Source organism: Lycium ferocissimum, chromosome 7, assembly GCF_029784015.1.
Source record: "Lycium ferocissimum isolate CSIRO_LF1 chromosome 7, AGI_CSIRO_Lferr_CH_V1, whole genome shotgun sequence".
Classification (NCBI taxonomy): Eukaryota; Viridiplantae; Streptophyta; class Magnoliopsida; order Solanales; family Solanaceae; genus Lycium; species Lycium ferocissimum.
The window spans coordinates 55751343-55764224 of NC_081348.1; the positions used below are offsets into that span (position 1 = coordinate 55751343).

General features: G+C 34.2%; 1 protein-coding gene across 1 annotated transcript; it reads right to left on the bottom strand.

Moving 5' to 3' along the window:
• Positions 1–1836: 1836 nt before the first annotated feature.
• Positions 1837–4380, bottom strand: LOC132065705 (extensin-2-like). The gene is made up of 2 exons (XM_059459217.1): positions 2976–4380; positions 1837–2860 (listed from the first exon to the last, which is right to left on the bottom strand). The coding sequence occupies exons 1-2, from the start codon at positions 4048–4050 to the stop codon at positions 2076–2078; spliced, it is 1860 nt and encodes a 619-aa protein (XP_059315200.1). The 5' UTR covers positions 4051–4380; the 3' UTR covers positions 1837–2075.
• Between the last annotated feature and the right edge of the window lie 8502 nt (positions 4381–12882).

Sequence of the window (12882 nt, forward strand, 5' to 3'; positions counted from 1 at the left end):
TATATAAAATATTGAAGTTCCGGAGTCTCAAAGCATGATTAATATACGGCTAAACTACGTAAAAAGGAGTGAAAATGTAATAAGAGGCTGGTGTTGGAAAATGGCGGACTGCTATAAATGCAAAAAAATAATGCGCTATAGATGAGAGACAAGTGTCTATAGCGCAGATATTTTCTTGGGCTAAAGGACTCAACGGACCCGTTACGGTTAAGTACTTATAGCGCATAAAATCTTTAGCTAAAGCACTTAACGAGGCGTTGCTTGTTAAGTGCTTTAGCACAGTATTTTAATGCGCTAAAGGTACTTTTGTAACATTTTTTTTTGTAAGGGGTATTTTGGTTCAAAATGATTTTTTTGGGGGCATTTTGGTTCCGGACTCGTCACAATGCGGGGGAGGGGGCGAGTGGTGTAGAAAACCAAAAAAAAAAAAAAAAAAAATTAAGAACTTTTAATTTTTTTTTTGAGGGGGGGGGGGATGAGGTGAGTTGGTTGGTGGGATGGTTGGTGGAATGTCACTTGTGGGACTTGTTTTTCCTACAAGTCATTTTTCTCATTTTTAAGGAATTTATTTTTAAAAAAATATATATTTTTCAAAATTTTTGACCAAACAAACATGACAATATTGGAAAACATTTTTCCTCCTTCCGGAATACGCCCTAGAAATTGAAAAAAAAGTAAAGAAGAAAACAAGGACAATAGCTTAGATCTTCAAACGAGTCATATTGGTTCTTCTCCCTTTTTTTAAATATTGGACCCAATTCTTGCCAAGTATTAATTCTCCGCAGCCCCCAAAAAATAATCGAATCTCTAAAATTAATCTGTTCGACAGATTAGTTCTTCAAGATGAATCATATTTAGACACAATATACTTCTTAGAAGAGTTCCCATCCACAGATATAAGAAAGGATCCCCCGACTTAAATAAAGTTTCAACGTAAAATTAAGAATATGATCTAATAAAATTATCACGTACTTATTCAAGTGGAGACATTGCATAATCCTCATCTAAGATAAGTATTACTCCATCTATCCCAATTTATGTGATGTACTTTTCTTTTTAGTTTGCCTAATGAAGAATGATACTCCCTCCGTCCCATAATAAGTGTCATCTTAAGAAAAATACGCATATTAAGAAACTAATAATGCAATGTGAAGTTTACCAAATTATCCCTATATAATAAAAATAAAATTACTTTTACCTTTTGATTAGAACATGCACAAGAAATAAATCTTTTGACATTGGGAATCCAATAATACCAAGTTACTATGTGGCTTTTCCAATCATCATTTAGATGTTACTTTATTGTCTAAGGGTAGAATTGAAAAAAATTATCCAATTTATGTCTTGGTTTCCTAAGGTGACACTTATTATGAGACAATTTTTTTTGGCTAAGGTGACACTTATTATGGGACGGAGGGAGTACCTTACAATATTTAAATATAATTTTACTTAAAATTTTCATTTACCCTTAATGATCATGATTTAGCCACACAAATATCTATGACTTGTTTTGGACCACGAGTTTCAAAAGTCTTTCTTTGTTAAACTCTATGCCCAGTGTATCATGTAAATTGGGACGGAGGAATTAAGAGTCCTTTAATAAGCTAAGCTCCTTCCGATATTAATAACATTAACTTAATTTCATACATCTAAGCGCTCGTTACTACCATCGGATAGTCACTTCGCATCCCCTTTTAGACTCATAGGAATATATACAATGGACATATATCAATAAATTTGCATGAGCATATCACATTGAATGATTGAGTTGCTTTAGGGTAGATGAATATGAAGAATTTCTATTCAGAAAGGGGAAAAAAAAAAAAGCAATCATAGTTCAGGAGCAATCTTAGCATTGAACTGTATGGTGTAAACATTTGAGACCTATTGGTCAAAGCGGACAATACATGCATCACAAGCATAAAAATATTTAGATCTTATAGATAAATAAACATAAAATGGTTTGGTCCAATCTTCTCTTTCCATTTAGGACCATTATTATTAACGAATCTCCACTCTATTGGTTTACAACCTTATTTTGACGAAAATGATCTCAAAAGGTGAAGTAATAATTTCTATCTCTTGCAGACAACTCCACGTCCATAAATTCCACCATTGCAGTTCAAACTTGGCAGCTCCAAATTCAACGGAGCCTTATAAATGCTAGATTGTTCTCCATTTGCTTGAAACCTAGCCACGGAGCAGTCAGTATCAAAGAGTCCTGAAGCTGCAAACTTTTTGTCGCCTCCCATTATTGGCATCAAAACACCCATCTTAACTTTGCTCACGTAGTCCTTCCTATATGTCTGCCCTAAAACGCCATTCACTTCATCACTCAAAGATAAAAACTTGAATCCAAGTTCAAGATGAGCAAAGCAGTCATCATTCGTTATGCCATAGTTATGAACTCGGGATTCTTGCTCTGTAATAGGCACAATCTTGGTTGTGATAGTGAGAAAATTTTCAACATCTATGACAATCTCATTAGTGTTGCCGATTCTTGTAATCGAGCTCATAGGTACAGTTTTAGATTGCCACCTTGCACCTTCAGTTTCAGGAAGGATTATTGGTTCACCGTCGAAGTGGAGAGCGAGGCGGTCGATGGAATCATCCCATATTGCTGTTTTTAATGCAGCAACTGAGATTTTGTGAGCGCCATAAAGGATACCAATAGATTGCACCCAAGTGAAATCTCTCTTCATGTTCTCATTTCTCCTTCCTATGAAGTGGGCATTGATGTGAAATTCAGGGTCTGAAACTAGGCAAAAATCTTTATCCTTCTTGCCATGGAAGTAGAAAGTAATCCCGTCTCCACCGATAAAACGTGGATCTTGACAAACAGCTCCGGGCTTGTCACACTCTACATAAATAAAAAGTACTCGATAAATGCATAGTTTAGTTTTAACATAAAAATAAAGAGAAAATAAAAGGAATTCTTGCAAAAAATAAATAGGAAATTATTACTAATTACTTACTACAAACTGGTTTGCAAGAGACACAATCAACTTGACAACTGTCAGGGCAAGAGGTAGGGCATACGTGTTGGACTGCATAACAACTGGGGTAGTACTTGTTCTTGCACTTGACCTTCTTAGGTGTGGGTGGTTTAGGAGCAGGTGATGGATAATATGGAGGAGGTGGAGAACCAGATGAAGGTGGTGGAGGAGAATATGGGGTACTTGGGGGAGGAGATGAGGGTGGCGATGAAGGTGGTGGAGTTTCTTCCTTGGGAGGAGATGGCGGTGGAGTATATTCCTTAGGTGGAGATGGGGGTGGAGTTTCTTGCTTAGGTGGAGATGGCGGTGGAGTTTCTTCCTTGGGAGGAGATGGCGGTGGATTTTCTTCCTTGGGTGGAGATGGCGGTGGAGTGTATTCCTTAGGTGGAGACGGAGGTGGAGTTTCTTTCTTAGGTGGAGATGGCGGTGGAGTTTCTTGCTTTGGTGGAGACGGCGGTGGAGTATATTCCTTAGGTGGAGACGGAGGTGGAGTTTCTTTCTTAGGTGGAGACGGCGGTGGAGTTTCTTGCTTTGGTGGAGATGGCGGTGGAGTATATTCCTTAGGTGGAGATGGCGGTGGAGTTTCTTTCTTTGGAGGAGAGGGAGGTGGAGTTTCTTTCTTCGGTGGAGACGGAGGTGGAGTTTCTTTCTTTGGAGGAGAGGGAGGTGGAGTTTCTTCCTTTGGAGGAGATGGAGGTGGAGTTTCTTTTTTAGGTGGAGACGGCGGTGGGGTTTCTTTCTTAGGAGGAGTCGGAGGTGGAGTTTCTTCCTTAGGAGGAGATGGCGAAGGATAAGAACCACCATCATCAGGAGGTGGCACTGAGCCATCAACACAAATGGGCTTGCAAGAACGACACTCTGTTATGCAACCATTTGGACAAAACTTGGGACAGACATGAGGAAGATTTTTACATTGCTTTATCTCATCATCTGAGCAATGAGAATGGCTTGGATGATCAGCTATTCCAGGCGGAGTTTTGGCCTCTGCCAATGCTATAAACATTAGCAGGACAATCCCCAAACCCACAACAATGTGGGTTGTCGATCTAGCCATTTCAAGGACGTGTGGTAGTATCTCTCAGTATATATGCTTATTAATTGGCCGCTCTCTAATTGTTCAACTACTTGTGTTGAATGAATGATGAAATTTCCATTGCTACATCACCCCCATTTTATACTAGTGGATAAGGAAAACTCTAAGCCTATTAGTTTGGAGCTGATAATTGTATAATGTAATTGATAATTGGTATTTAGTACTTTCATTTGAAGGTTGCGTTTCACATGCTTCTTTTCCCAAGGAGAAGCTAGTTAAAAGAACTCAATATTCTCTTCAATGTTGCTATATTATCTTGCTGCTTCTAACATGAAGATGTGGTATCACTTGATCATGAAGCTGGGATACAATTTCCATATGCTTATTTATGTATATATAAAGGAACCAATAAAACAAGAGAAAACCCTCTCCAAATGAATATCTTAGATTAGAGACACATGGCATGGGTTAAAATTAATGACTAAGATTTAATTGAATAAAACAAGGCCCTAACCATAGTTTAAATAATTAATAACTTATCCATAAATATATTAAAAGGCTTTCTCTCTCTTCCTATTTACTTTTCCTAATCTTTTCTGATTTACCCATTAGTTTTTGCTACTTAATTTTTTTTCCTAATAGACCCATTATTTAATTGGTGATATTTTCCATCTTTTCAATTATGATGCTTACTAATTCACATTATATAGACCTCATTATTCAATTGGTAATTGTATATTTCTGAAAGAATTGTCACACTATTAAAGAGTTATCATGATTGAAAAAAAGATGGAATATTAAAATAGGAAGAGAGAGAAAGTATTTTAATATATTTATGGATAAGTTATTAATTATATAAACTATGGTTAGGGCCTTGTTTTAGTCAATTAAATCTTAGTCATTAATTCTAACCCATGCCATGTGTCTCTAATCTAAGGGAATTGAGTTTAATTGACGTACATAATACACTAGGAAAAGAAATAATGAAGTTTATTACGAGAAAAATTAAGGGCCTGTTTGGAAAGCCACCTAGGTAATTGGAATTGGGTGCTTGTGAGGGGCGGTAATTACACTCTCCAATTCTCGGGGGGGGGGGGGGGGGGTTTGAGAATGGGTGTAATTATACCCTGTAATTACAGAGTTACTTTTTCGTTTATTTCTTTTTGTTTTCTATTATTTTAATGTCTTTTGTTTTTTAATTTATTTTTTATTTCTATTATTTTTATTTCTTTTTTATTTTTATTTTATAATTATTTTTATTTTTTTAAAATGTATTTTTCTTTTTATATTATTTATTTTTCATTTCCTTTCTTCTCATTCCCAACCTTTACTTCTTGTGGTTCCATGTAATTGCTCGTATTTTTTTTTTAATTTATTCATTTAGCATAACCGTGTTTTTATTCTAATTTTTGAAACTACACCTCTTAATATTGGAAAGAATGAGTCATTAACAAACTTAGTATATAACGAGTGACGTTATTAAAGTAGAATTTCGTTGTGAATGAGGTTATAGACTTATATTTTCCCTTTCTTTTGAGTTATTTACTTAAGTTTCGTTGGAACTTACTTATGTAATATTAGAATTTGACATAAGAGTATTATGTTAAACCTTTTCTTTTGAATTTTGAATTTAGGTTATATTTTCAATTTTAAGTTATTTGCTTTCACATTGCATGTTGTTTATTTTCACTTACATTTGATGGATTTTTTGTGTCAAACATTTGAATAATGTTATGGCATTATATTTAGAAATTTTTTTTTGTCAAACATCCAATCCATGACATTCTCACAAAAAAAATCTTCTTTTAAGTTTTATAATTAATTAAAATTAAATATTATTAATTTGAAAAATATATATCAATTATTTTTTGCAATATTAGTTACAAATATATGATTATTAACTAATATATTTTCAAGAAACAATATGCTATTAAATAATTATTTAATATCATTTATAAAGGTAAATATTTTTTAAATATTAATTTTAATTTTTATAATTAAATTTTATTTTAAAATTAAACTAGCTGATAAAGGTAGATTACACTTGTACAATCAAACAACACGCTTGTAATTACACTGTAATTATGTTACGACAAACAAACAGGTCGTTCTAATTACACTACTAAGTAATTACTACCCTAGTAATTACACCAATTCCAATTACCAGGTGGCTTGCCAAACAGGCTCTTAAATGAAAATGATGTAGTCTAATTGCAGAAAGAACAAGGCGAAACGATAAATAATAAAGGCATGAAGATGTGGTATCACGTGTCCATAAAGCGAGGACACTACACTTTCAAAATGCTAATTATTGATATATGTACCTTTCGTTGAACATTGGAGTAGCTTCGAACTAATTTATAGGAAGACCCAAAATGAAGAAATTTATTAAGGTGTTATATTTCTTCTGCATGCCAGAGAGAAACCATATATACGTACGTAATACATTTGAAAAGAAAAACTAAAGTTTATTGGGATAAAATGAAATGAAGAAAGACGTAGTTTAACTGGAAACTGATGTGTGATCTAAAATGATTCATGCATGGCAAAACAATGGAGGAAATAGGTAATGGGAAATTAGATCAATATATACATTCTTAAAGGTCCAGTAATTGAAGTTTCTTCTATCATCCACTTTGACAAAACATATATATTAACAGTATAAAACTTCTTTTTTTTTTTTTTTTAATTACACCTATAAGTGAATTTAATATGTGAATATTTAACTTGATTGGCTGTTTCCTGAGATTGGGCGGCCGAAGACAGAACATGGCAAAACAATAAATCACAAATGTGAAATTGTTTATCTTGTGAGTAAAGGGATTAATGTATAGGGTGGTGTTTGGGGTGTAAGTTATGTGGAAAGCAATTAATGTGAACATGGATATTTAGAACCCTAGTATGTTACTCAAAGCAAACACCTTTACAACCAATTCGATTGAATCTCAAGTATTGTATGCATGATTTTCTGTAGCTCCTGGCAAATACAGAGCATAGGTATCACTTATTATTTCTGCATCTATAAGGGGATTTTAACATATATTTGCTGTATTTTATTGTTGCCGATGTTATTTATTCCTGTTCTCATTATTCTTCTTATTATAGTTTTTGAGTGCAAATCATTTACACCTTTAACATTTAAACTCACTTTCTCAACTTTGAGCGATGGACGTTCTCTCTGCATCTTTCCCCTCGCCCCCCCCCCCCCTCAAAAAAAAAAAAAACCTATCCTATATGTGATGTCTATTTTATCTTTTACATTTTCAATCTTCCACCTATTTATTACTTGTCGGAGTTAATTACACTAAACACCATAGGTATTATGATTCGGTTTACGATACAGCTAATCAGATTTTTTAAAATCAAACACTTATACCCCTATATCGATGAAAATCCTACAATATGCCCACTATTAGGTATATCCGAAACTAAGTATATTGAAGTATCATTATTAAATGCTAAATTAATCATAAATAAGAAAAATTGTGTTAATTTAAGATAATTTTGAAGTGGAAGATAACTAAACAAACCAAAATAAAAATGGAATTTCCTATATAGTAAAATATTATCTATACATACCATATTAAGAAATAAGAACTCAAAAGTTAAAAGTTGAATTACTTAAATACTCCTCCTATTAATCTAATAAATAATACTTGATTAACCCTTAAGCGACCGACAAAGAGCGCCTACCTCCACCCTTTTAGTGCCCGTTTATTAACTATTACACTAATTCTATTTGTTTGTCATAGTTACTATCTGGAGAGTCAAATGATATTTACTTTGATCATAATTTTTTCAAATACGTTCTAAATATTTTGAAATGTTAACTATTGTGACTATATATGACAAGAAAAATTCTTTACAACATCCGGAAGATGGAAGTATATGTTGCTTCTAATGCATGAAAATTAGAGATGAAAAATTATGATACACACATGAAAAATGGGTAGACATGAACAAAATTGTTCATTACCAATAGTATTACACTTTTGCCACAATTTACTAAAATCTGCACCATAATTAATTTATCAAGAAACAAGCAAAAATTGATACCAATACCATACGTACTTGATAGAGATGTAAATTAGGTGTCTCTATCACAAATTGATGATGTTATACCAGTCATGCTAAAGAAGTTATATATTGATCGAATTTTTGTACAATTTTTATAAAATACTATTTTTATTTGGCACGACTACTTAATATGTATGCAATAATAAAAAGTTTGAGGTTACACTTTCTTAAAGATTAAAGAAAAAAATTTAAGATATGAAACATTTACAATCATAGTCAATGTTGCTCATATTTACATTTAAACAATTAAACTTTACAACAACAACAACAACAAATCCAGTATAATTCCACAAGTGGGGTTTGAGGAGGGTAGGATGTACGCAGACGTAACCTCTACCTTTTTGGGGAAACTTTGTTGTTTAAATATATAAAAATAATGAAACAATTATGCTGAATATTTTGATACATTAGAACTGTTAAAATTACTGTATAAAGTTTTATCTTCAAGACATATTAACAACATAAAATATAACAAAAAATAATGGTAAACACGAAAAATAAATTTTAACCGAGTGAAGTGATAATGTCCAAATCCACTGTTATAGCCCGTGTTTTGTACATTCGGATAATCCGGGATAATTGCAAGAAGTTAAAGGCAAGACCATTTCCAAAATTGTTTTAGTAGACAAGTTGTTGATGAATATTAATTATGACTATTATTAATGAGAAAATATTGAGAAAGGCCAAGGGTAAAAAGGAAAATTCGCAAAAGTGGCTCATGGTAATTTTGTGGAAGGCTAGGGGTAAAATGGTAATTTCACAAAAAGGTTCAAGAGAGTTCTTGAATACTCCCTCTTGGCCGTGTGGCATGTATGGTGTGCGTCTACATTTTTATTATTTAATGGGGGGCTAATTGCAAATTATAAAAATGTATAGACCAAAGCTTACATAAGAAGACACTTAGTCTTCTTTGTTGGATTTTGAGAAATTTCAAGAAAAAAGAAGAAAACTCTAGAAAAGAAAGAAGGGGGACATGTGACCATATTTGAGGGACCTAAGCATAAATATATAGAAGTGGTGGAAGATATATATATATATATGAGAAGTCATCTTTTAATTCAACAAAATTTGGAGAAAGAAAGAAAACAAAGAAGAAGAAAAATTTGGAGGGCCATTCGGCCAAGGCTATGGAAAATTAGCTCCTTGAATTCTTGATCAAAAAAATATTTTCTTCTAGTATTCCAACTAAGTTGAAGGCCCTCATTGACATGGGAGAGTCGTTGGAGCAATTAAATCGTTCATTTGAGCAATATATGCCCTAGCCGAATGAAGAAGATGAGTGGAAAAAGGTATGTGTTCAACCTTCCTTTACATATTTTATGGATGATTTATGCATGTTGGAGTGTAAAGAAATGAATGAAGTTCATGAAAGAATGATGTTGATGTTGGGCCGTGCATGTGTGATGTTGTGTAGGGGAGAATGAATTAATTTTATGTAATGTGTTGGTTGTTATTGTAATGTGTAGAAATGGATGAAAATTCATGCAAGCATGCATGTAGTGGTGATGGCCGAATATAGCAGTATGTGTAGAAGTGAGGAATTAATTTTATTTAGTAGTTTGGTTGCTATTGTAATGTATAGAAATGAATGAAAATTCATGAAAATCTATGTGAGAAGTTGTTGTAACCCAGAATGGTAGGTGATTTGGTAAGTTATGGTAAATTGATGTAATTTGATATTCTAGTTGTTGTCATTGTGGATTATGTGGTGTTGAATGAAGGGTGTTGTTGAAGTTAACGTATATGAATGATGATGACATGTAAGGTTGTTGTGGAATTGGAAGATTTCGGGTAAAGTAAAATGTTGATTGAGTTGTTGAAAGATTATGTGAATTAAATTGAATTGAATTGAATATGAATGGAATGCTGTTAGTAAGATTGTTGGCATTGTTGTTGGTTTGGCCGAGTTGAATTCTCGGATTGTTGTTAATGGATGAATTGGGCGGCCATATTCTCGGACGGTGTATTTACGGGGGAGATGCTGCTTGAAATTTCGGCGGGAATATAAGTAAATGTATTTGAAGGGTTAAGAGAGGTATATGATAATGAACCTAACAATTGCGTCAATTTTCTTGAATGTAGACCAACAAGTTTGGAGGGATAAGTGTAGCTAGTAAGGCGCGGCACGAGGTATGTTAAGGCCCGTCCCCTTATCTTTCTATGGCATGATCCGTACGTGAGACTTGATAAATGCTTCCATAACGTTCCTATTTTAAAAAGTCATAAGTTATGATTCCAAGACATGAATTTTTTTCTAAAAGTCTATAAATGTTTTCCAAAAATATTCGTTTTCTCCAAAATTAAGTTCTATGATTCTTGTAAGCTTTTACGATTAAGACGACGAATATGATTTTTCAATGACAATGACGATGTCCAATATGAGAAAATGTCTATGTTGAATATGTCGAGAATATGTTCCTATCATGAAATATGATGACATGAAAATATGAAACTATTTCTTGATTTCTCAATTCTACTTGCGGACAATGACTATCTTAAAGATTCCGAGTATATGAAACGACGCCTTATGATCCGGTTCTATGTGTTCCGATGATGTTACTCTTCATTGATAGTCTCGCCTTATAGTACTAGTTCCTTCAAGGCGAGGCACGGCGCCCATGGCTATTCCATAATGTAATCGGAGGTCACCGACCTTATGTCACTCCGATGGATACATGACTTTCTTTGGGCTCTCCTGCATGCTTATATGATATATGATATGTATATGACACATGGATATGATATATGTATATATACATGGGGTGGGGGAAGGGATACATGGGGGATGGGAAGGGACACATGTTTCATTGCCACTGGTCGAGTGGCGTTATCATCCGGACGCGGGATGCCGGAGACGCGGGCGGGATATATGGGCGAGCCGACGTATTTCGGCGCTATGTGGGCGAGCCGACGTTGTTCGGTGCTATGACATATGACATGACACGATATGATATGACATGACACGATATGATATGACATGACACGATATGACATGATATGATACGATATGACATGATATGATACGATATGACATGATATGATACGATATGACATGATATGATATGATATGAAATGATATGACATGATATGATACGATATGATATGACATGATATGATATGATATGCTATGATATGGCATGCGTGGTATCCGGCCTAAAAGGCATTCATATGTACAGGTTACTCTTCTGCCACAGGATATGTCCTATGTTTCCACATGATTATTGCTCGTATGTATATCCTGCACATAAGTTATTGTTTATGCCTTACATACTCGGTACGTTGCTCGTCGCGCCCACTTGTGGGCGACCGCGTTTCGTGTCGCGTAGGTACACCGGATGAGTAGAAGCCATTACGAACGTTCCAGCGGAGTTAGTAGACTCCATTTGTTCGGAGTTCGTCTAGTCGAGTATGTGTGTTGTGCGGTTGTTCGAAGTTAGAGACTTTACGGAGACAGTCGTGGGTCTAGAGTGTCGATTTTGAAAATGGCTCCTTGGCCGATGTGTTTTTATTGTACACTATGTTGCATAGTTCTTACGCTTCTGCATTGTGTTTAATTTGAGAAACGACAAAAGATTTTGGAGTTTTACCATGTATTTTATTTTTGATAGATCAAAGAATCCAAGGAAAGTATATATGTAATAAGAGTCAGCGGGTTCGCTCGGCTCCAAATATGGGGTCGGGTGCCCATCACACCCTAGTGAGATCGGGGTGTGACATCCACTCCCTAAAGAGAAAGTGTACTCGGTCGTATGCAATATAATTTACCCAACTATGAGGTGGGGTCGATCCCACAGGGAACAATATAATAGGCGATTAAGAAAGTAAGGAACTTTCACTTACTAAGCTAAGCCAAACACTTGATAATATTTTGATTTTAAGAAAATTATAACTAATGCGAAAATATAAACTAATCTAGAAAGCAAGTAAAATGATCAGTGCCCACAAACTTGGATACAAGAGAAATTACTCTCAAGTAATGATCCAATGTATTTTACAATTTTACAACTATGAGCGGGTTTATGTTAATAGCTAATGATTTCTAAAATCTCATTAAAAGTCTCTCAATCAAATCAATGAATTTCATTCTAAGCTTTCTCAAGCCTTAGAGTGTGATGTTAAACACAATCAATTCAACCTCAAGTTAACTATCCTATCTCTAGCTCAAGTTATTAGATGGATTTAATGACTCGAATCCTTGCTATCTAACTCTTTTCCTAACTTTCACTTTCTTTCTCAACCAAAGTAAAAGTACTTAGGCACAAATAATGTTTGCAACCATTAAGAGACATTTACGCATGAAGAGTTGATAGAAAAACATTAACCCACTTCATTAGAAATAAAAATTGTTCAATACATAAGCAAAACAAGAGATGTAATTCAACACTTGATAATCGATATTCTCATAAACAAGATGCAAGTGAGAGAACAAAATACAACACACTTAAATATTCAATACATAACAAGGAATTGAAGAAAGGATTAAGAGTTTTATCATTCAAGAGCTTCAATCTTCTTCTCCAATGGTGTGGTTGATGATGAACCCTAGCTCCAAGCTTGAAATGTGGCCAAAGATGAAAATGGTTTCCCCCAAGTCTTCCTTTTATATTTCCCAATTTTTCCAAGTCCAAAAAATGACAAAATATGCCCCAGATTTCAGTTTTTGCAGTTCTGTCCCATTTTTGCAAAACTGTCCACTTTTGACAGTTTTGCAAAACTGTCCCGATTTTGCCTCTTTTTTTGACTTTATTTTCACTTGGTTTCTTCCGATCACTTCTA